Below are 23,747 nucleotides of genomic sequence, written 5' to 3'. Positions count from 1 at the left end.
GAAGATGAAATGCGCAATGCATTAATTAGTACTCCCTGCGTAGTGCGTACCTTATTGAGCAACCAAAATTAGAACCTTCCAATGTTGCTTTACCCTTTAGTGTTGCTCCAGCAGGAAGGACCCTTTTTAAGGTTGGAACCTTCCCGACGGGAGCCATCCTTGTTGATACTTCGAAGTTTACCTACTCAGGCAGGAACCTTGGTCCTTGGTCCTTGGAAAGAGCAAACGGTCCAACGGATCCATCCTACGCGTAAACCGACAATGGGGCTAAATGTCAGTCACGTGGCATACCCAACATTCCGACTCTCGGATCAGATCCCGAGCTTTTCCCTGCGGTTCGACCCTCCTGTAATTGCCATTATGAACCACTCGGCGTCTGCGTCTCAACCCAGACCAAAACGTCGGAAAATTGCTGTTGCCTGCGATGATTGTCGGGCCAGGAAGGTTCGTTGTGATGGAGTACAACCGGGTTTGTCTTCACGCGATTCGGAATCTGACCCGTGCTGACTCGAGATTGGAGTGTGTGGGCCATGCAGCAAAAGGACTGACCGAGGCCTACGATGTGTCTACACAGGCGAGCTAGAAAAAAAACGAGCAAATGAAAAGTATCATATCATTTATTGCAAACGGCGCTCCTGTTGGCTGACCTGCTCTGATAGTTACATAGCCGCATTAGAATCTCGGATCCAACGACTTGAAAGCCCACGGTATCCGGAGACGGCTCAAACAGCAGGAACCCCACTGGTTGGTCACTAATTCAGCTAAAGATTCACTATCTAATGGACGGGTGCATAGAGAGCATGTCTGTCATCTCCGACACCCGGCACAGCACGGTCACCTACGCCTGCAAACTACACCCGAAGTACGCACCGTCAAGGCGACATATCCACACCCACAAGTCAACTAGATGGGGTTAATGCGATGATGGGTGCTGTAGATGAAGAGCGCGCCTATCAAGGTTTCTTTGGAAGCTCCAGTGCGGCAGGTTTCATGCGTCAAGTCAAGACTGCGGTCGACCGAAGAGTCGCATCACCTCATCAGCGATGCTCGGTTCCTAATCCCCCTATCCCTTCCAGCTTAATGCCGACGCGTGGCGAGAGACAGCAGTCTTCTGTGGCAAGCTACGTGCTTCCCCCACGGAGAATGGCAGACAGTCTGATGGAGGTCTACTGGGACTACGTCTTCCCGTTATATCCGTTTCTGGAACCGGCTCAGTTGAAAGCCGAGTATGCAAAGATATGGACCGGTGATGGCCTGGTGTATGATGAGAACATGTTGATGTGCACTCTCAATGTTATATTCGCTCTGTCCAGCCAGTTGGCGGATTTCGTTCCGCCAAAAGATCGAGAGGCATCGGCAGATGCTTTTTTTCCCGCGCCAAAGGGTTATTTCAATTCAATCTTTGGGATACTGGCTCTGTGGGTTTGGTCCAGTGCTTACTTCTCATGGCCCAGTATCTGCAGAGTACGGACTCCGCGCACCATTGTTGGATTGTTACTGGGCTTGCAATCCGTAATGCTCAAAGTCTGGGACTTCATCTCCCCCAGCACATTGCTCGTCTTCAGACGTTCCGAGAGCGCCAGCTGGCCCGAAAAATATGGCATGGCTGTATTTTAATGGATCGGTATGTCGAATCTAAGTCCGCGCTAGCTAACATTCGGCCTGATTCTGATTTTCATATTTTCGAAGAGTTATATCTATGACATTCGGTCGCCCTGCCATGATATCCAAGGCCTCTAGCGGGGCGGTTCCTTTGCCAGTCGCGGTTGACGATGAGTATATCCCCGTCGACTCGAGCAAGGAGGTTTCCCAGCCTTCCGACTGTCCGTCGATGATGGCATTCTACGCGAAATCATTGGAGCTTTACGAAATCATGAATGATGTACTTCTCAGCCTTTACAAGCCAATCTCTGATGAGAGCAGTGAGGACGCACATGAGTTCACTTTCGACAATGTTACAGGCGAGGGGGAGCGAACTATCTTCCAGATTGACCGCTCTCTCACTCAATGGACACGAAGTCTGCCTCCACACTTGCGTGGAGGTTCATCGGAGAGCTCTGCAAACCCTATATTCTGCCGACAAAAAGTTGTATTGCGCGCCAGGTCTGTTGTTCTACTCCAAAATCTGATGCGCCCTCGAAATTTCTGACCAACATGCTCATCAGATTTCTTCATGTGCGTATGCTACTTTTTCGGTCTACTCTTTCCAAGTACTGTGCCGTCCGAGATAATACCACGACTGGTCCGCTGGTGTCTGCGTATGACTCCTTTCCTCATCGGGTGGCGCTTCAATGTTCAATCATTTGTGTGAAGACGGCCCAAGAGTCGATCGAGCTCATCCACAATAACGTCCCTGCTGATGGTACCGGTGGCCCACTACCAGCGTGGTGGTATAATATTCTGTGTTCGTCCAAATCTCCCTGGATATCTGCTTCATGTGATGCTGACTGACGTAGACGTTTATACTTCTGCAACCGTCTTGATCGCGGGCCGTTTATGCTCTGCGATACTTGCCGAGGTCACAGAAAACTCCATCGCGCAGTCTTGGAACTACGCACTCGAGGTACTTCGGAAATACCAAACCTATAGCACATCAGCTCGTCGCTGTGTGGCTGCTCTTGAGATCCTTTACGAACAAGTTGCCTCTGAAGGTCTGTTGCCGACCGACAACTCATCCAGCCATAACATAGACACCAGTGCAGGCGTCGTGAATGATGAATCCTTTGGAGAAGCAATAAACGCGGCCATTATGGACCATTTTGAATTCCCTGACTTTCAAGATATGTCATGGTTGAATAGTGTTCCAAGCAACCTGTTTTAGAAACTTTTGCCTCAAGGTCTTGCAATTCAATGGGGAATATCTCGAATATCTCGTTCCTGGCATCCTTTTTCAGCCGGCCATGATACTATCCCTAGGTTTTCAACTCCCACGTTTTGGCTATGGATACCAAATCGCTTTCGAGGGAGACCTCCTTGTTCAGACCAAGACTCGGGTGATCAACGGCCGAGCTATTTATCCGTCTGCCGTCAAACCCCGCATTCCTCGACTTCCCCGGACACTACGACAATATGTCAGTTCACTTTGTCTCCACCTTACCCCCCTACAACGGCTAAGGGAGAAACTCCCAATTGGCGGATTTCAGGCCCATGAAGTCTCAAGTATAGAGCAATGGCGTCTCCGAAAGCTGTTTACCACATATGCATGACTCGGGATATTAATCCCCCGTGAGTCCACGGCAGGGGTGGTATATAATACCTAGCCGATCTACAACTGACAATATCTTCACCTGGGGCCAACAAGTATCAGTACACCATTGCATCCCATGCGAGCTTCGTTTTTAACTTTCACGGCAGCGGCTGGCGCGGCGGCGCTACACATTGCCGACAACCAGACTCACATCACACTCGCCAATGATCGCCTCGCGGTTGTTCTACAGAAGAGCGTTGGCCAAATTGTCGATCTGACATTAGACGGTAAAGACTTGTTGGGCCCTCAGTCAGGATCCACGGGTATTGGGCCATATCTTGACTGTTATTGCATTCCTTCCGGCTTCTACACACCCGGAGCAACAACACCGAACGTCGAGATTGTCGAGGGCACGGATTCGACTGGGACCACATATGGAGGCTTGATATTGAGTGATACGTACACTCCAACGGGCCAGAAGTTTCAACAGTACTGGTTTCTGCGCGATGGCGAGACGGGGTTGCATATGTTCAGTCGATTGGCCTACCATAATGAAACCACACCTTACCTACGCAACCTACAGGAGTTTAGGACTCTCTTTCGGCCAAACACTGATCTCTGGACACATCTGACGTCAAGCGATATTCAAACCGCACCACTGCCCAGTAAAAATGCCATCTCGAAACAGGTCGTTGTCCAAGACGCCACATGGTCATTCAACAACACGCCGGACGACGGTTATTACACCAGCTTCTCTGAGTATTTTACCAAGTACACATTTTCAAATCGTATGGCCCCCACTTTGTCCCCTTAAGACTGTAAACGTCTTCACTAGCTGACCAATGACCTCCAGAATGGCGAAACAATAGTGTACATGGTCTCTATGCTGACGGCAGCACCTCAAAGGGCACAACGTACGGAGCATGGCTGGTGATGAATACCAAGGTCGGTCATACGAACCTTTTTGAGGAATTTGAACTAACTTATCTCCTACCAGGACACCTATTACGGTGTAAGTGACCTGAAACGCCGTGTGATTCGGGGACTGACATTTCTCAGGGCCCACTGCATTCCGACTTAACAGTAGACGGAATCGTCTATAATTACCTCGTATCAAACCATCATGGAGAAGGAACACCGAACATCACACATGGATTCGATCGAACCTTTGGTCCGCAATTCTATTTCTTCAATGGTGGGAAGGGATCGACATCCCTTCAGGAGCTACGGTCTGAAGCAGAAAGTTTAGCAAACCCACATTGGAACACCGCTTTCTATGACTCCATTGCCAAGCATGTGGTCGGATATGCTCCCTCGATCCAGCGAGGCAGTGTCAAGGGAACTGTACAGCTCCCAAGGGGTGCCATGCACGCAGTAGCAATACTCACCGTCCACGGGCAGTACTTCCAAGATAATAGTGTGGTTCCAAGCTCCTACCAGTACTGGACTGATATCGATCATGATGGAAGCTTCAGCATTGATCATGTCCGGGAAGGAAAGTACCGACTTACTGTCTATGCAGATGGAATTTTTGGAGATTTCGTTCGCGACGGAGTCATCGTTCGTGCAGGAAAGCGGACCGCAGTGCATGAGACTTGGATCCAAGAGTCTGCAGGGACTGAAGTCTGGCGCATTGGGGTACCTGATAAGTCCTCTGGTGAATTCCGACATGGCAATGCCAAAGACTTGACCCATCCGCTCCACCCTCCCGAATATCTCATATATTGGGGGGCATATGACTGGCGTGCTGATTTTCCCAATGGTATCAACTACACCATTGGCGCTAGCGATCCAGCCACCGACCTGAACACTGCCCACTGGTCGGTGTTTGGTCCAACGGCAAAGGACTCCTACGTCGAACACGAGACAACGTATGACTGGAATATCCATTTCAAACTCAGCCCAAAACAATTGCGAGAGCGGAAAACAGCAACATTGACTTTACAGCTGGCGGCAGCAAAAACCGCGGCAGGAAACACGGACGCGTGGAATCCCGCTGAGCCATACAACGATTTATCACTGGAAAGCTACATCAACGATCATCCAGATCCCCTCACATTCATCATTGGGTTCAATCAATCAAGCAGCTGTATTGTGCGATCTGCCGTCAGCTGCTACCAGGTCAGGACAAGATTGGGGTTCCCTGCAAATTGGCTACACGCCGGAGACAACACACTGCGACTGCACCTTCCTTTCAACGCGACGGATACTGAGACTGCCATTCTTCCGGCAACTGTTTATGTACAATACGACGCGATCCGGCTAGAGCTGCAGTAATCCAGCTCACGACCTGGCGTGTGTTATCAAAGCTCTCAATCCGCTCCGACCTCCAAAACACTGTCTGGTGATGCAAAATGGTTCTTTCAAATTCAATTCCATTCATTAGTCGTCAAAAATGGACCAGCGTCTCAAAGTCTCAAAACGCTCATACCAAATCGGTGCCCACTAGGCTTCAACGAAGTGCACCACATCGTCCAGGCATAAATTCGCTACTCTGTTATTTCCCTTTGTATCAGTGAAACTATGATTAGGCAAGGTTGGCTTGGAGGTGAATTTTGTAAGATGTCCCAAGATTCAGAATGGTGGCACTTCACCAAACGCGAATTACAACAAGGACCTTCCATTTATGTGAAAGATAAGATACATATGTGGTCAGAACCCCCGGGCAAAGACTGGTGACAAATGAAAGACAAAGGAATGGCGATATCCACACTTGAGATCAAGGCATTCCTTAATATGGGAAAACCAACCTCCCAGGGAGATAGAAAATGGGACGCTCTCGATGGCAAAGGCTGCGAGTATACATGTATGTACTGGTATCCATTCTAACCTTTCCCGCAGAGACCATGATAGTAGACAAGTTTGAAGGTCATGGCTGATAATTTCATGACGGAAAAGGTTAGGCTCCAGGCCTTGAGGTTTACAGAAGGCCGCCGAAGCTGATACAGGGGGCGGCGACACCCACAAGATTGCCGTTCTATTCGATTTAGTCAGTATGGTCTTCCTCTCCTGCAACAGAACAATACATACAGCCTGAGAGTTAGAGTTTTGACAACAGGCAACGTTCTGCTGGCAGTTCTTCTTGAGGAAGTCGGTCAAACCGGCAGCACCGATGACTGTTATGGGGTCAGTTTCATTCTTCGTGCACATCAATAGATCACCTACCCGAGACGGGAATGTCAAGCTGAGTGCAGCCTTGACCAAGGCCCAAGCCCTCACTGCCAATGGCACCGAGAACATTGGATAGGACACCAATGTTGTTCTGGGTGACGCCCTCGTTCTTGTTGATCTTGTTGCAACAGGACATCTGGGCACCGTTGCCGCACTGGTTCACAGCGTGTTCAACCTCGTTCTCAGACTGAGGACCGACACCGGCGCTAGATCCTGAGCTAGGCAGCGCCATAGCGGTAGCAGCGAAAAGGAAGGTGGGAATAAAGAACTTCATCTTGGAAATTGTCTTGAAGGAGCACAAAAGAGGTTGAAGAAAAGATGAAACTTGAAGGTAACTGGATTGATTTGAAGATGCAAGAGTTGAGCGATGGATGAATCTGACTTGGCTGGGAGGATCTTGCTCTTTATAGCTTTTCCGGTTCTCCATCTACTTGGCTATTCTCATTTGGCCTGGGCCAACCGGTAAGCATGTTTGTTCTTCGAGCAGTTCAGCATTCGGCTCTTAGTACTGTATGAGGTTGGTGGCTGTGATTTATTGTTCTAAGTGCGCAGGATAGGGCTTGGCGAGCATGGATCATTCAGCTCTTGGGTGATCTATATTCAATCATGGGCTTAAGGTGGAATCTGTCCAATCTCCATCTTGGAAATTGATGCATCCTACCCTGATGCTCCCCGCAAAGAAGAGCAAAATGCATCTACAGATCACATTAGGCGACGATCATGGGAACTATAAGGGGGTGCTAATTAGAAGATCTTCAATGCTTCACTCCATGGATTCCTATTTGTCTTGTCTTTGCTTTTTGATCTGCTGTTCTGCTTTTTGTTTATCTGGTTTTTGTTTGCTATTTTGCTTTTGGATCTGCGCATGTCTAGGGCGATCAACTGGTGATACTAATGGAGTCAATCTATCACATCCTGTGACTCTAACCTCACATCCTGTTGGGGCAATTCTTTGGGCTTTTTCATTTAGGTCCGGTCAAATTAAGCAATTTAGACTCATCCGGTTGCTTACTCGGATGCAATAATCCCAAATTCATGGCGCAGGCTGCAGGAACCTCCTGAACTCCTGAATCATACATAACGCACCCCTGTCAGACATTCGAGCTCCAGATCTTGTAAAAGTCCAACGATCTTCAACAGAATACCCAGAACAGTTCCTTGTGGGGTATTGATATCCAGTTAAACCCCTGTTTGGTCTATAGTCTCTCGATTGATTACAATAAAGACTAGGCGGGAAGTGTGACATTGGTTGATGTTGGAAAAAAGGCCAATTCTTAGCGCGCGTGCCCGTGTCTACAGGACCCATGCATAGTCTCATGTATGTACATATCACAACGCCCATCAACCAACCCCTTGCCTACCACGTAAAAGACTCTTCCACAAATTTGACTGAGCGATAACCTTGCCGCATGGCAAGATGCGTTGCAGCGCGTGCTTCGTCGGCCATTCCAGGCGGGCCACATACAAGGATGGCAAGACTAGAACCAGCTGAACACTCATCACAGGCCCGGTTTATTATCAAAGATTGAAGATTGGGTCTCCCTGGCTGGATATTGAGTCCAATACTGTTAAGATCTTCGAAACATCTGGTGGGATCATGCGTGGCGTAAAAGGAAGCACGGAAGTCCTCTCGGTCAAGAGCAGGTTTCAGTTCCCGAAGACAAACGTCTCGAATAAACTCACGCTGTTTCGTGGTCCAAATTAGCTCCATGTCTCGCACTCGCGTCTTCTCGTTTGCGAGACTACCGCCCTCGGCAGACCGACGGAGATGATCTTGAATATAAGGCACCGCCGATGCAATTCCCGTTCCTCCGACGATGATCAACACCGAGTCATACCGCCACAAAGGAAACGTGTCTCCGTAAGGGCCTTCAAGAAGGATGATTGGTTCGGCTGTGTTGGCTGACGATCTCAGACATTGTTCACGTAACTGTCGGGTCCACCCATCATACGGACGGAGCCAGAAGACCAATTTCAGCTTCGGTGCTCCATTTGAATCTGAACAGTCACGTTCGCAGTGTCGTCGGTAATGTTGGCCAGCAGCACGACCTGAAAGAAGCGGTATGTGTGAAACATCAAGTGCCTGGAGCGGCTTCCTCCTAGATGTTGATGTAGAAAGTGTCCGGTCTCCTGCTTCGTACGACCAAGCTGCAATGGTGAAAGGATGACTCTCCCAACCAGTAAGTCGAAAGGGCTGGTATAAAAAGTAGTATTGTCCTGGTGAAGGTTGTAAAGAAGGAAGTCCTGGGATGACCTCTAATCGCACCACGTCGGTTGCTTCGTCATAAGTCATGCGACTTGTAGAAATACTCAGAGGTCCCTTATTGGAGATACTGACGTAAAGGTTGCAGTAGCACAACCGAATAACCCGAAGGAGTCGATCAATGGCCCATATAGTAGCCGAAGGCCATAGATACTTCCAATACTCATTCCCCTCGAATATAACTGTATGGCTGTCTAAAGTTAGGAAACAAACGTTGGGCAAAAGAGAAAAGTTCGACCCGGGCTGTCACTCACTAGAAGCATCCAACGAGGGCAATGATAGAAAGAACAACATGGGAGAGCAGGAACAGCTCATATGTCGCAATGCGGATCCGGTCCAATGAGGTTATCAGCAACAAAATCATGACGAACGTGGCCTAGGGCGAAATCACGTCAATCAACTTGCAATGATATAATGAAGAACGGCAACCTACCAAGATGCCCCATAGTACATAGGTCTTGGACATTCCCCTCCAGGCCTTCCCCGCTAAAGTTTGTGACTGTAAGCATTCCAGTCTGCATTGGCGTCTAGGGGGTCATTACAGTACATTACTTACTTTGTAGAAACATAACGAGGTAGAGGATAGAGTGGACTACTGCTTGTACAGTAGCAATCCGGGCCACATGGCGATGAAATATATTGAATGATGCGAAACTCCACCCGGTGGCCCACAAGAAAATGTTATTTCGTCCACCAAAGAGCCACACAAGGGGCAAATTTGCAAAGGACATGATTCCGGTGCGGTCTGCAGAGTACCGAAGAATCTGGCTCGGGATATCCGGCCAGCTTGATTCTTGTTAGCAGGTTCACAATTGTGATGCAATCGACAGTCTTGGTACATACTAGATATTCCCAGTGAAAGTTCGGTAACCCACAACACTTAGGATGATGCTAATCAACCAAAACCCCGTGATGACGAGCGCTTCGGCTCTGGTTGAGAAAGTGCAACCTAGCATATATCGACCATGCGTTGTTGCCAAGGGCGATGGGACAATCAGGTGAGTCTGAATCCAGTGAAGACCTGTCCCGACCAATGGGGTGCGCTCCAAGACCCTCATCAGAGGATACATATTGGACTCTATCGCGCGCTCTGTTGAGCGTTGTCGGCTGTGGAGAACCCAATCACTCAGACGATACATCATCCCCAGTAACAATAAACCACCCCAATAGGCGTAACCAAAATAACTGGTCTGTCAGTCGTCATGTTCCGCTTGCCTCCTCGGAAGACTAACCCAAATGCATGATGTGACCAAATCTCGAATTCCCAGTATTCCTAAGGTGTCGATTAGATTGACGCTCCTGCAAAAGTGACAGGGGGTCTCACGATTGTGCTAAACATGTTTTCGAAGTAAGATGCAGAAAGCATGACAGGGGCATCCGATGGTTCTCGGGGAGACAGCTCCTGATAGTCCACCGTCCTCATCTTGCGTATTGCATCCTCGGTGAGATATTCAGCGACATCTTCTCTCGACAAAAGCCCCTGGGGGTTGTCAGCTCCTTCGCACTGATTGGCCAGTTGACTGAATCCTATCAACCGCTCCTGCTCGTTGCAATAGATATCTGATGCGGCGTAAATAGATGCAACCTTCAGTCTATTTCGACATCCAGACCATATGCCTTCTGCGGCAGAGCCAGTAAATGATATGTAATTGTACGCCGAGGAGACGGCAGTCACGCAACGCTCGTTTCCTGTGGAACTAGCCCATGCACCCTGGGCAAGTGCGATGACTAGCCAGCCAAAGGCCATGATGAGTCTCCAAATTGGCGTTCGGTCTGGAGGTTAGGAAGAGACGTTCGAGGCCGAAAAAGCGGAGTACAGACACAATCCGATAATCGCACTGATCAGGTGGGGCCATGTGGATTACCGAAGTCTCCGGGTTGTAGAATTGCCCGGGACTGGTTAGTTTTGGTTCGTACATAGTTTCTGAAGTTTCACTTTTCAGAGCAAAGTCAGGTGTGAGTCATATTCACATTGGAAACACTTTACACTTTATATGGTCATGGAAAAGCAGAAATCCCAAGGTCCCAAGGATAAAGTGTGACCAGGTAGTTGCATCCAAACTGTGTGGATTGCCAAAAAGCAGAATGTCTTATCAGATCTGATTGATTAGACAATAGTCACGTGCTGTACGTGATGTGGGCCCAATTACGTCAGGTAATGCGCGTATTTGGGAATTGCCCGATACAGGATACAGGCACCACGGGCACCCTATAGATTGAGTGTTAGGAAATAACGTAACGGGGGGAGAAGGAGAAGGAAGAAAGAGGAACGCTATCGATCGGAGGTGCATTCTGGCAAGCGCCTGAGGCATCAAGGCCTCAAGGCCTCAACAATGACAATTGACAACTGCATTGCAATTCCCTGAACTAGGTTTGCCTGTCCCATGTGACATCCGTTGAAAGAGTGAAAGAGAGGGCCCTGTGGGCTTTGTTTAGGTATTAGGCCCTGTAGTTATGTTTATCTTGCTCTTATTTCCCCCAAATGTACGGCTGCTACCAGTCACTGAACTACACACTGTACACAGTATGTATTTGTCAAATGCTGAGTTCATAACCATGTAGTTGCTACTTACTAGTTTGAAGTTTCATTGAAGCTGTTTGAATTCAGAATTCCAAAAAACACAGAATGTCTTATCAGGTGACCAGGTCTAAGCTTCACATCACATTTCGAAGTCCGAGTTAATCAAGTGGCAGAAAACTGGTCAAAGCGTCGGGCGGTCAAAGTGCATGATGTCACGCGCGCTCTCAGATCCAGGCAGAATAGCTGTCTGACCTACAATGCACACCTGCACAACTGATTACAATTATGGGAGGAGGGGACTGTATTCCAGCAATGGGTGCTCAAGCGACCTCATCTGCCCCGGGTCAGAATGTAAATCTTCATGCCGTGGTTGATTTAGGCAGGTAAACATACCACCTCTTCATTCCATCATGGGACTGTTCATTGGCTTACATACTGCAGTAATGGTATTCGCTGCTCTATCTCTGACCTTTCACCCCCGAGCACTCGTGTTATCCCTACAGTACACTTTCACCGGGTCAACATCTCGCTCTACGAAGCTCAAGTCGATACCGACTCGGGCAACCGAATTCCTATCCCACAGCATGTCATCGACCGAATCGTGAGTGCTATAGCTCGTTTTCAGATTGTGTGCATGCAAATTGGGGTTCCCACGAGGAACATTCGGATCATCGCCACAGAAGCAACTCGGACTGCCATCAATGCCTCCGAGTTCATCGACGCCATTCATCGCAAGACTGGGATATCGGTGCAAGCATTACGAAAGGAGGAGGAAGGGGTCATTGGAGCTTGGGGAATTGCCAGTAGTTTTTCAGATGTGGAAGGGCTTGCATTGGATCTGGGGGGTGGGAGCATGCAGATGACTTGGATCACTTCGCATGCTGGCAACGTGCACATGAGTTCGCAAGGATCGGTCAGCTTTCCCTATGGAGCAGCTGCCTTGACACAGAAATTGGCAGATCTCAAGCGGGGCAAAGATAAGGAGGCTGCGGACAAAGCACGGGAAGAATTTCGCAAGGAAATGGCTGATAATTTCCGCTCCGCTTTTGATACCCTCGAGGTCCCAGCAAGGCTTGTTCAGAAGGCCCGGGAACAGGGTGGCTTTCCCCTCTACCTCTCTGGGGGAGGATTCCGGGGCTGGGGCTATCTTCTGTTATACCTGCACCAGACAAAAGGCCGAAGCTATCCTATCTCGATTATCAATGGATATTCCGCACCAAAGAAGGACTTTGCGGACACCGAGACCCTCAAGGATGTGGCTGAGACGGCCCACGAGATTTTCCGAGTCTCCGATCGGCGGCGCAAGCAAGTCCCGTCAGTGGCCTTTTTAGTCAACACACTGGCCGAATCATTACCGCATGGAATCAGAGAGGCGCATTTCTGCCAGGGTGGAGTACGAGAAGGAGTGCTCTTTCGCGAGATGCTCCCGGTTGTCCGCCAGCAAGATCCCCTCGAGGTTGCCACGGCCCGGTATGCACCATCCTCGGCCCAAGCGCTGTCCTCTTTATTGTTGTCTGCGCTCCCTCGGCCATGTGCCAGTCGGTCATTCCCCTCGTCTATCACACTACACCTGATCCAGGCCTTTGCCAACGTGCTCTACTATCACGCTACAATGTCCAAAGAAATCTCTTCTAGTGCCGCCTTATACAGCACCAGTACTGGCATCCTAGCCTCCACCCACGGTATTCCACATTCTCATCGCGCTCTTCTGGCCCTGATGCTCCAAGAACGTTATGGCGGAGAATTGCCGCCTAGAGACATGGATTTCAAGTCCCACCTACAGGGTATCTTGACACCGGAAGAAGTTTGGTGGACCCGTTATCTTGGAAAACTCGGTCTCGTCCTGGGCCAATTGTATCCCACAGGGTCTATTGACACTTCGAAGCCTCGAGTTGTGCCATCGGCACGATGGGAGGACGGATTGGGTAAGAAAGGCGAGAAACTCGGCCTTCACTTGACAATTACTATTCAGAGAGTTGCATATGATCCGACACATTTGAAACAAGAGCTGGAGCATGACGTGCGAAAAGTCCAGAAGGTCGGGAAGCGAAAGAATTGGATTGGGGGGCGAGATGGCTGGGGCATCAGAGTAATTGTCTCGGTGGTGGAAGAAGACTTGTTGACTAAATAAGTGGATACCCAGAAGATGAGGAGCTTGACTACCAGCGTACGAAGTGTAAAAGCCAGTGCCTAAGAGATAGGTATCTCAGATACTGATGAGGAGCTAGTAATCTTGTGAGGATGGACAAGACAAAGCAGGAAGGCTTTAGCGAGGCCATTGTTACCAGGTGCATGCTTAGAGATGGTACGAGAAGAAAGCGGGAAGAGAGAAATGTTTGTGGGATGACCAGATGGACAATATGTCTATTCTGCATTGGGTAGTTAGTTGGTACCTATCTTCTAGTGCTGACATTGTTCTTAGCAGGTGCGATGCGTATCTTGAACGCTGTCCACCTGCGGGCAGGGCTGTACTTTCGAAACAGGTTCGCCGACTGGATACGGCCTTGCGTTCGCCTCATCTTGTCTGCCCAGTATTATACCTGTATTATTATTGATATGGCTGGTATCCTTTGGTCGGTCCAACTCAAATTCGCCGATGTCGGCAAGGGAAGCTTGTCCTTAGCAATTCCCTGTCGGGAATGATTGATTAGATCAGCCCGATTGATTAGATATGCCAAGACACATTCCAGGGTTGTTATCCGCGTGACGATACGGATACATGCAGCCTATGACAGGGGCGTTATGGTTGCGTTTTGGCCGCATCAAGCCACTGTGAGTCAGTTCGCGGTGCTCGAATGACCTAGATGCACATGCGGTACTTCAGGCCTGCAATCGAGACGATTCTGAACAACACCCTGAGGCCCATCTCACCCTTGTCTTCCAGCCGAACACCGAGCTTCGAACGAGCTACGTATGCCAAGACTCGGGTCCCGGGATGCCAAAAATACCCAAGGTATGTACCGTTGTCCACTCAGGAAACCTCTTCCAAGTCCCAACTGATTGATAAAACCCGCACCTACGGAGTGCCTTCTGCACCGAAGTTATCTGATCCTAAGTGGAGTCCAGTGCCACGAGGGTTTTCAACCTTCTTGGTGGATCAGAAAGATGTTACATAGATTGCACTCTGACAAACCATTCTAAATCACGATGTACATCGATGTACCGTACATCATAGACTACCGTGATGGGAACTTCAACAGACGATCACCGGAGATGTTGGACAACCTTCGTTGAATCCCGTATTGAAGGACTCGGTAGTTCATGATCATTCGTGTCAAATGATTAAAAAAATTGCTATCCCCCGGGCACCGTCAGGCCACTTCTCAACGGCCGAGAGTCCGTCACAAATCCCAATAAGCCACCGCATCTGGTAATTCGCGCAATGACTGAAGCCTTTGAGAACGATGGTGTATCGGTATCCTGTCTTCCAAGGAGGAAGATCCAAATGCACATGCTCCCGATGTTCCGATCGCATTTACAAAATCCATTGGAAAAGCCTTCACACAAGACAATTACCTCGGAGCTTGCGTATTCCCAAGTTCTGAGATTAGAGTGGAGTTGTGTAAGACGCCAAGATCCAGGGCCAGCCAAACATAAAAGCTAAAATCGGGGAATTCAAAAATACAAAACTCCGAGGTGTGGAGTCGACGGCATATCTGATGCGAATAAATGGATTTAGTGAGATTTTCATTTTATCTTGTGCGAAAACTGGGGCGATATTGTCGGTTACGTCTATAAGCCCGCTTTTTCCACGGTTTTTCGTCAATTCTTCTCAACTTCCTAGAACTCAGCATGGCGGCCCCAAGAAGTGTACAGCGACTGCAGCAGACGCTCTCGCATGTTCAGCCTACCACCCCGCAGCTGTCCATTGTTGCAGGCCCGACAGAGCCCGCGCTACTAGACATCACATTGGGGGAGCTGCTGACACTTCAAGCGCTGCAGTATGGTGAAATTGAGTGTCTGGTTTTCCCTTGGACTGGTGCGCGGTGGACTTATGGCCAACTGAAGAGTGAGAGCGACCGCCTCGCCCGAGGGATGTTGGCTTCGGGAATTGAAAAAGGCGACCGCATCGGCATCATGGCGGGGAACTGTGAGCAGTACATCTCGGTGTTCTTTGCGGCCGCCCGAGTCGGAGCTATCTTGGTTGTTTTGAACAACACCTACACTCCCTCGGAGCTATATTACGCTCTGAACCATAGTGGTGGGTGATATCCAGTTTCCATGTTATGAGCGTCATGCTAAGTTCTTTTCCTTTGGTCTTCTTTCAGAATGCCGAATGCTCTTCATGACACCTCGCATTGGACGTCATAATATCGAGGAAGTCTTGGCCGAACTCGGTCCCACCCCCAAAGAATCGGCGACATCGGTATCCCTGGAGGAAATCGTGATCCTTCGAGGAAGCTACAACAACTTCACTACTTACCAGGATGTCGTAGAACGAGGCCTATCGCAGGCTGCCCATGTGCTCCAGGACCGCGAAAGTGAATTGCGGCCCACTGATGTCTGCAATTTGCAATTCACCAGCGGCTCAACAGGCAATCCCAAAGCCGCTATGTTGACACACCAGTATGTAAAACGCCTGCGACAAAGTGCCGATCCTTTCTGAGTTCTTTGGATCTCCTGCCGTTTTGGCTGTTCGTCTCCTTGACTGAAGATAACTAATTCTTGTGCAGCAACTTAGTCAACAATTCGCGATTTATCGGTGACCGCATGAACCTCACTTCTTTCGATGTCCTGTGCTGTCCACCACCGTTGTTCCACTGCTTCGGGCTGGTCCTAGGCATGCTGGCGGTGGTCACGCATGGCTCCAAAATCATCTTCCCCAGCGAGACTTTCGATCCTAAAGCTGTCCTGCATGCCATCTCTGACGAGAAATGCACTGCCCTGCATGGTGTCCCAACCATGTTTGAGGCGATCCTCGCTGTTCCCAAGCCCTCGGACTTCGATACCTCAAATCTTCGCACAGGCATCATTGCTGGTGCCCCAGTCCCGCGACCACTCATGAAGCGCCTCTTAGCGGAATTGAACATGACTGAATACACTAGTAGCTATGGTGCTTACTGTCCTTTTCGTCAAGACGCGTATCAAATGCTAATCCAGTCTTAGGTCTTACGGAGGCGTCGCCTACTTGCTTCAACGCCTTCACCACCGACAGCATCCACACAAGATTAACCACCGTCGGAAAGGTTATGCCACATGCTCGCGCAAAGATCATCGATGCGCAGGGAAATATCGTCCCTGTGGGCCAACGCGGTGAGCTTTGCATGGCAGGCTACCAGCTCACTGCGGGATACTGGAACAACCCAGCGAAAACGGCAGAGACATTCATCACCGACGCCGAGGGTGTCAAATGGCTCAAGACTGGCGACGAAGCTTCTTTCAACGCAGAAGGCTACTGCACCATCACTGGTCGGTTCAAGGACATAATCATTCGCGGTAAGTTAGAGCCCCCTTCGCACCTCCGTCGGCACACTTTCTTATGCGGAGAGATCCAGGCGGTGAAAACATCTATCCTCTCGAAATTGAAGAACGATTGGCCGCACATCCCTCTATTGAGCTGGCATCTGTGATCGGTGTTTCCGATTCAAAATACGGCGAGGTTGTTGGGGCATTTATCGCGGTCGCTCCGGGCGCCGGTCGTCCGACTGACGACGAACTGCGCGCATGGACACGCGAGACTCTTGGCCGACACAAAGCCCCGCAGCATGTTTTTGTATTTGGAGAAGAGGGGGTGCCGAGTACGGTTCCTGTAACGGGGAGCGGCAAAGTTCGGAAGGTGGAGCTACGGGAAATGGCGATGGCAGTGCTGGCCGCGCGCCAGAAGGTATAAACAAAAAGGGAAAAGTAGGACAGGATAGTCTTCTTCGTTGCCGGTTGCCCGATGCTAGATACTCGGTGCACGAAGTCATAGAGTTGAATTAATACGCCCAGGTGAATTTCCACAACCTGGGTAAAAAACATTTCATTGATGCAAATGAGGGGCGTATCTTATCAGATCTTACTATTACCTATTCGTTCACTCCGACGCTTGTAACATCGAGTAACAACAAGTTACCGTGACGACAGGCGGGTCTCGAAACGGATTGCGCCATTTTCTCTACCAATCGTGAAGCTGGCCGTGACCATTTTGTATCCACTTCCCAGAATCAGATTAGATGTTCATCTTGTCTGATCGCTGATCGCTCCCCTTTTGCTTTGGTGGCTGTATTGACCCATGGAAGGTAAAACTTCGGAATATCTTACCCAGGTACCGTATGCAGGTTACCGTATCCACGGCCTGGGCGTGGGCCCACATCCATGGAACTTCTCGGGTGGTCCCATTATTCCCAACCTTGTAAGGTTCTTGGCGTCAACCGTACAATATACAGAATCATGAAACTCGAACTAGTTACATGTACATGTAAGTACAAAACTCGTCCATATAACGGAAAAGATGATATACAACACCTGTTCAACCAGGCCAACGTATTTGACGGCATTCGAATGCCCAACTTCAAATGGGTTAGGACTCCAGCTCGTCTGGGTGCCCCAGAAACGTTGGGTGTTGCGACTGACTGGTGGGAATTGGTTAGTACAACCGAGGGGCATCGTATGTTTCATCCTTCTCGGCTGCCATCGGATCAGATAACCCCAGCCACAGGAGACAAAGCCAAGATATCCGATGTCGCTTTCAATCTGATAAGTTCCGGGCCCGCTGATCCGATGAGATAACCCTACCTAGGTCGTCTTTATTTTGATTTTTTGGTCCGTTCCAGCAAGCTCCTTGTCGGTTTTCTTTTCTATATCCCTCCTGCTCCTTTCTCCAGTGTCATATCCTTCATTTCAAGATCATCATGCCTTCTAACGACTTTGTCGGAACTGTATCCCGCAAATTTCGAGTGCTTGTGATCGGTGGCTCCTACGGTGGTCTAGCTGCTGCATTGGCCCTCATCGATCTTTCACAGGGTCGTGTCCCCCGATTTGACTGCAGCCCTGACTCTAAAGCCCCTGCCCATCGTATTCCAATCCAGATAACAGTCGTTGATAAGAGAGACGGCTACTGTATGCTTCCCCAATCCGCCAAGCCCTACCTGTCACACCTCGCTCACATATCTAGTTCATTTGATCGGGTCTCCAAAGGCACTAGCCTGTGAGAAATTTGCCTCTAAGGCATGGACCCGGTTCCAGGATATTCCCGGACTTAAATATCCAGGTCTCGCCTTCATTCAGGGAACCGTTGCTTCGGTTGATTTCAACGGCAAAGTTGCCCATATTGTCGATGCAGAGACCAAGAACAACCGGACGGAGCCCTATGACTATTTAATTGCGGGATCTGGGCTGCGCCGGACCTTTCCCACAGTTCCTCAATCCTTGCACCGAAATGACTTCCTCCAAGAAGCCAAAGACCATATGTCTGATGTGAAGCACGCTCGTGATGGCGTTGTTGTTGTGGGCGGAGGTTCGTGAGGTTGAACTTTGTGGAAAACTAAATCCCCATTCTGACTATTTTGTTGTGGTCAGGTGCCGTGGGTGTGGAAATGGCTGCCGAGTTGAAGATGCTCAACCCACAGCAGAAGGTGACTCTCATCCATTCTCGAAAGCGTCTCCTTTCTTCCGAGCCTTTGCCGGATGACTTTGCCGAACGCGTATTGTCTATATTGCGTGAGACAGGTGTCGAGGTCATACTCGAGCAACGCGTCATCGAGACCACGGCTGTTGACGCGGAACACGACACACGGGTCTGGAGGCTCACGCTCAGCGACGGCCGAACACTCACGACTGGCCATGTCTTGAGTGCCATCTCGCAAAGCATCCCGACGTCGACATACCTGCCAAAGGAGGCACTGAATCCGGAAGGTTATATCAAAGTGCACCGCTCGTAAGCAATTTCCCATTCCATTCCTCCGCTTTCTGCAGCATGTCTAATCACTTTCAAGACTACAATTCTCCGGTGATATCCCCAATGCAGAGCATCACTGGGCAGTAGGTGACCTTACAGCGTGGGAAGGTATCAAGCGTTGTGGTGGTGCAATGCATATGGGTCATTATGCGGGTGTGAACATCTACCAGCACATGCTGGCGGAGTGCACCGGTGCAAAGGCAGACTCTCAAACCCTGGAGCCATTCCCCTCGGTAATGGGGCTGGCCCTTGGCAAAAAGGCCGTCAGTTATTCCCCAGGAGAGGGCACTCGAGAGGGTGAAGATCTGATGGAGAGCTTATTTGGGAAAGACATGGGACATAGTAGTACGTTCCTATCATTATGTGGAAATTCTGACTCAAGAGCTGACAAGGATTGCAGTTTGCTGGAACTATATGCGTCTTGGCGAGGTGTACTAGGCATGACACAGTAGCCTTGAATGGACCTCATGCTCTGAGATGTCTGACATGCTGACTGTCTGGGGTGCCACAGCGAATTTTGGGTGTCTTCTCTATATCACATACACACCTGAGTACTTTGTCTCTTCTTTGTTCAAGGGGGTGCCCAGTTTCCCCTCAAAGTCGGAGTTGGCGTTCAGATGGATTATATTTTGCATACTGATATGACTTCATGTGTGATCTGATCAGACCTCAAATATCTCTGCTTTCATCTTTTCAGCTGATATGAGCTACATATCAATGTGTTGGGGGGCTGAAAGTGCCAATTCATTGGGGAGTTGAAATGCGGAACTTGCCCCTTTCCCGGGCAAGAGAGACTTATGTCCCTTAATTAGTGCAGATTCGCATTCTTTCAATAAGCTGAAACATCATAACATGAAAACATATATGTCATGTACACACACAAGTGACAAAGCATTGCATTGATCATCACCAAGATCTACCTGCTTGCTCAGCTGGAGCTGAAATTGGCTTAGAAATCGGATTCCACTCGATTCCGCCCCATTCTGTTGACAACTGGAGCAACTTCCCACTGATCTCAACACATAAGACTCTCTTAAGGACCGTTTGACGTACAATTTCTTCATCTTAATCTCCTCCAATCATCTCCAATCATTCAAAATGGCACCATTCGGCACAATTTACTCTTACATGCCCAGCCCTCGGATCATGAAGGTATGGCATAATATCCGACCAGTCAGAATTGCTCTAGCTAATGCCATGTCTCTTAGGCCCAGGCTGCGGCTAACTTGAACGGGCTGGAGCTGGCGATTCCCCAATTCACCATGGGCCAGACCAACCGCACCCCAGACTTCCTTGCAAAGTTCCCTCTGGGTAAGGTGCCCGCCTTCGAGGCCGCCGATGGAACAACCTTGTTCGAGTCCGATGCCATCGCCCAGTACATTGCTGAGAGTGGCCCTGCCGCTGACCAGCTGCTCGGATCTACCCCTGCCAAGCGTGCCACCATCCGTCAGTGGATTTGCTTTGCACAGGGTGAGATCCTGGACCCGGTGACCCATTTGGCCCTGTGGCGCCTCAAGATTCGCCCCTACGATCAGAAGACAGAGGAGACCAACCTTGATCGTCTGGCGCGCTCCCTCGACTGTCTGGAGACTCACCTGAAGAACCGCACCTGGTTGGTCGACAATGATAAGCTCAGCCTGGCCGATATCACTGTTGCCTCTTCTCTGGTCTGGGGTTTCTCTATGGTGATCGATGCCGAGATGCGCGAGAAGTACCCCACCGTCATCAGCTGGTACGAGCGCACCATCGAGGCTGAGGGTGTCAAGCAGGCCTTTGGCGAGAAGAAGTACATTGAGAAGCGTCAGGGTCCTGAGGCTTAGATCTTAATCTGATGAAAGGCACGAATAGCATTAGCGTCCAGTCAAAATCACGAATTGAAAAGAAATTCATAGACGTTCTACTCTCCGCGTGTTAGTTAGCTAGCAACTTGGCTACATTGTGAACAATATTTACTCCGGATTATACAGCATGATCATATTAAGGATATCATAATTGCAAGACAGGCTTGTATCGAGCGGTCGGTCCTGGTGAGACAGCATGAACAGCAAGGCAAACCCCACAGTAACCACGTTACAGACGAGCCATCACGCTGCCCTCGCCCCGAGCAGGACCTATCGCCTTCGCAAGGTTTCGGCTGGCCCAGTCGGCGATCGCCATGTTGGTCACCATGGGGTTTACACCACTGGCGCTGGGGAACACGGACGCATCCACGACATACAAGCCATCAGTGCCCCAGACTTGACAATCCGAGTCCACTACGCCGGACTTGGCTGACTTGCTCATACGGCAGGAGCCCATCTGGTGTGCACTGGCGAACATACCGCGCTCGGGGTGCAAGGGAGTCTTTCGACGGATCTCTGCAATCCAACTCTGCAAGGCCGCATCATTGACGCCTTCGGGAGACTCGAGGTCGGAGTTCTCAGACCGGATGAACGGAGGATGGTCGCCGTAGGTGGTATGGAACTCTTTCGCACCGGTGATGTATGCAATCTTGGCACAGGCAATCGTGGCCTCCACAATGTGTTTACTGTCAAAGGCAGAGACCTTGTAATCAATGCGACAGCGTCCATCGACAGGATCTGGATAAACACGACCGGTATCGCGGTCTCTGGCCAGGGGAATAAAGCTCGTGCAGTGACTCATTTTGGCCGCCCACAGCTTGTACTCCAACGCGTCTCGCCAGGGGAACATGGGAGCAACCACAGGAGGCAGCATCGAGACTGACTCAATCTTCGCGCCATGGCCATGGCCATCAATGTCCTCAAACTCAGTGACTACCGTTGTCAATGCAGAGCCTTCCCAGGGATGGGTTTCCTCATCAAAGACAGCACCGCATCCGATAACTGTAGATAAGGGTCAGAGTCTGTGGTGTGCGCTGCATGGAACGAAGAATTCTCTTACCTGGGTGGAGATGAAGGTTACGACCGATGTGGGAGTTCTTCAAACCACTGCGGAGTAGCAGAAGCGGACTTTGCAAAGAGCCAGCCGAGACGACCACTTTCTTGGCCTTGATAATCACCTTACGCTCTACGACACCTGGACCGCTAAGCCCCAAATATGAATCACGCGACCTCCACGTTCCTCGTACACCACAAGCAACCTTTCTGCCGTTGACCTTCTTGAAGAGCACTTTGTCGGCACGGAATCCCTCCATGAAAGTTGCGCCAGCCCTGGCAGCGTCTGCAAGGAATGTCTCCGTGGGGCCATGCTTGCCACCCGGGCATCCCATCGTGCAGTATCCACAGTAGTGCTCGCCGTTGCCCGTATTTTGGGGCACTGTTTTGGCAGCGTAGCCGAGTTTCCGTGCGCCTTCAAGGATCACTTGATTCTGGCGGTTGTGCTCAACCTTATCGTGATTGACACCCATGCGGTCACAGACGCGGTCCAGGCTCTTCTGGAACTCCAGGGAGGTGAAGAAAGGAAGTCCAGCGTTGGCCCATTCCTGTCGGACATATCCTTGTGTCTGTAGAGATGCCGACCAGTTGACGGTGCCACCACCACCCCAGGTGGAGCCTGCTAGGACTGCCATCGAGCCATCATCGGTGCTGATTGCACCGCCATTCTCGAACATGTTGATAAATCCGTCATTGGGGTTCATGGGGAACGTATTAGAGGCATAAGAGTAGGATTTCTCCACAACCAGTACGCGATGGCCTGCCTCAGCTAGGTTCTTAGCAGTCACACTGCCGCCGCATCCACTTCCCACAATGACCACGTCGGTTTCAATGGTCTCTGGCTGATTCCCAGGGGGAAATTGCAAGAACTCATACTTGAAACCGTCGGCCGGTTTGCCATGAACAGGGATGCGAGGGAACCCCAGAACCGGGCTTATAGTTGGGCTGGTCAGAGCCCAAGTCTTCTTGACGAGGCCCGTGAGTCCCCGGTAGATGGCGCGGAGAGGAGGCAACCGTGAGGACTCCCATCCATGGATGATCTTTTCCCGGGCTTTGATAGGCTGGTCCTGGATTGGAGTGGTTGAGCCTGTCATAATCAGCGAGCCGGCGCGGGTGTTGAGCGCTGTCATGATCAGGGCGAACCCGTTCTTCCCTTCGGTGTGCACATACTGGCCCAGAGTTCGCTCGATCGCGGCCCGGAATTGCGGGTTGGAGGAAACATTCTCATGCAGATACTGGGTGGCAATCTGTGCGGCATCGGTTCCAGGGATCAGCCTTGATAAGCGCGAGACCGCGATATCCCACTCTGCATCTGAGACCACATGGTCCTTCGATGACTTGCCGGTGGCCGCAGTGTGGATGGAGGGCACAATTGCGTCGGCTAGCGCATAAAATGTCTTCCATTGTAACTCAGAGAAGAAGCTGGCCGAAGGTACCGGCGGAAGGGGGACTTCCCTCGGGATGTATGTGGACACAAGCTGAGTCGGCATACTGCAAAGCCCAACGCAACTGAAGTTTTCTTGTTGGCCAAGCTCGGGAATCACCGAAAGGACGAGAATGAGGAATACGAAATATGGAGTGTCGGTGCAGAGAAAGAGAAGAAGAAGAGACCGGGTCAGGCATGCCGCATGACTATATACAACTACGAGTTCAACTAGCTCGATCGGGATCCCCACAATGACGGCAAGGAATCACGAAGTCCAAGTGGCTCAACTTCAGCAGCTTTAGCAGGGCGATCGAGGTCTGGTTGGTGTGATCTTCCGCGTGGGACTCCACTGTCATGCGATTGACGCCCTCGGGCCCTCACAACGCCAAAAAATAGAAGCACCAAA

At 50.2% G+C, this 23,747-nt stretch overlaps 9 protein-coding genes across 9 annotated transcripts; 6 read left to right on the top strand and 3 right to left on the bottom strand.

Annotated features, from left to right (window-relative positions):
• Positions 1–261: 261 nt before the first annotated feature.
• N7515_007609 (transcription factor domain-containing protein) lies at positions 262–2,821 on the top strand (the record flags this gene model as incomplete). Its single annotated transcript, XM_056668353.1, has 7 exons — positions 262–469; positions 668–744; positions 796–1,418; positions 1,526–1,624; positions 1,690–2,103; positions 2,166–2,404; positions 2,457–2,821. The coding sequence occupies 7 exons, from the start codon at positions 262–264 to the stop codon at positions 2,819–2,821; spliced, it is 2,025 nt and encodes a 674-aa protein (XP_056521949.1).
• Positions 2,822–3,323: 502 nt separating this feature from the next.
• Positions 3,324–5,464, top strand: rglB (polysaccharide lyase family 4 protein; the record flags this gene model as incomplete). The annotated part of the gene is made up of 4 exons (XM_056668352.1): positions 3,324–3,975; positions 4,041–4,132; positions 4,185–4,199; positions 4,247–5,464. 4 exons carry the CDS (start codon positions 3,324–3,326, stop codon positions 5,462–5,464), a joined length of 1,977 nt encoding a protein of 658 aa, XP_056521948.1.
• A 643-nt stretch (positions 5,465–6,107) lies between these two features.
• On the bottom strand, positions 6,108–6,632 carry N7515_007607 (hydrophobin family protein; the record flags this gene model as incomplete). The annotated part of the gene is made up of 3 exons (XM_056668351.1): positions 6,108–6,164; positions 6,218–6,303; positions 6,353–6,632. 3 exons carry the CDS (start codon positions 6,630–6,632, stop codon positions 6,108–6,110), a joined length of 423 nt encoding a protein of 140 aa, XP_056521947.1.
• A 1,083-nt stretch (positions 6,633–7,715) lies between these two features.
• N7515_007606 (ferric reductase family protein) lies at positions 7,716–10,368 on the bottom strand (the record flags this gene model as incomplete). Its single annotated transcript, XM_056668350.1, has 7 exons — positions 7,716–8,811; positions 8,876–8,997; positions 9,055–9,107; positions 9,178–9,407; positions 9,465–9,806; positions 9,854–9,894; positions 9,946–10,368. The coding sequence occupies 7 exons, from the start codon at positions 10,366–10,368 to the stop codon at positions 7,716–7,718; spliced, it is 2,307 nt and encodes a 768-aa protein (XP_056521946.1).
• Positions 10,369–11,427: 1,059 nt separating this feature from the next.
• N7515_007605 (putative transcription regulator (RTG2)) lies at positions 11,428–13,273 on the top strand (the record flags this gene model as incomplete). The annotated part of the gene is made up of 2 exons (XM_056668349.1): positions 11,428–11,525; positions 11,584–13,273. 2 exons carry the CDS (start codon positions 11,428–11,430, stop codon positions 13,271–13,273), a joined length of 1,788 nt encoding a protein of 595 aa, XP_056521945.1.
• Positions 13,274–14,934: 1,661 nt separating this feature from the next.
• On the top strand, positions 14,935–16,972 carry sidI (putative long-chain-fatty-acid-CoA ligase; the record flags this gene model as incomplete). Its single annotated transcript, XM_056668348.1, has 5 exons — positions 14,935–15,343; positions 15,411–15,708; positions 15,816–16,195; positions 16,249–16,578; positions 16,638–16,972. The coding sequence occupies 5 exons, from the start codon at positions 14,935–14,937 to the stop codon at positions 16,970–16,972; spliced, it is 1,752 nt and encodes a 583-aa protein (XP_056521944.1).
• A 1,003-nt stretch (positions 16,973–17,975) lies between these two features.
• Positions 17,976–19,459, top strand: N7515_007603 (putative pyridine nucleotide-disulfide oxidoreductase AMID-like; the record flags this gene model as incomplete). The annotated part of the gene is made up of 5 exons (XM_056668347.1): positions 17,976–18,183; positions 18,239–18,580; positions 18,643–19,000; positions 19,059–19,366; positions 19,422–19,459. The coding sequence occupies 5 exons, from the start codon at positions 17,976–17,978 to the stop codon at positions 19,457–19,459; spliced, it is 1,254 nt and encodes a 417-aa protein (XP_056521943.1).
• A 660-nt stretch (positions 19,460–20,119) lies between these two features.
• On the top strand, positions 20,120–20,841 carry N7515_007602 (glutathione S-transferase family protein; the record flags this gene model as incomplete). Its single annotated transcript, XM_056668346.1, has 2 exons — positions 20,120–20,173; positions 20,230–20,841. 2 exons carry the CDS (start codon positions 20,120–20,122, stop codon positions 20,839–20,841), a joined length of 666 nt encoding a protein of 221 aa, XP_056521942.1.
• A 250-nt stretch (positions 20,842–21,091) lies between these two features.
• Positions 21,092–23,405, bottom strand: N7515_007601 (GMC family oxidoreductase; the record flags this gene model as incomplete). The annotated part of the gene is made up of 2 exons (XM_056668345.1): positions 21,092–21,864; positions 21,923–23,405. 2 exons carry the CDS (start codon positions 23,403–23,405, stop codon positions 21,092–21,094), a joined length of 2,256 nt encoding a protein of 751 aa, XP_056521941.1.
• Between the last annotated feature and the right edge of the window lie 342 nt (positions 23,406–23,747).

Source organism: Penicillium bovifimosum (genome assembly GCF_028826915.1).
Source record: "Penicillium bovifimosum strain IBT 22155 chromosome Unknown utg000005l_segment0_segment0, whole genome shotgun sequence".
NCBI lineage: Eukaryota > Fungi > Ascomycota > Eurotiomycetes > Eurotiales > Aspergillaceae > Penicillium > Penicillium bovifimosum.
Note: the sequence above shows the minus strand (reverse complement) of the source record. Positions and strands in the feature narration are given on the sequence as shown.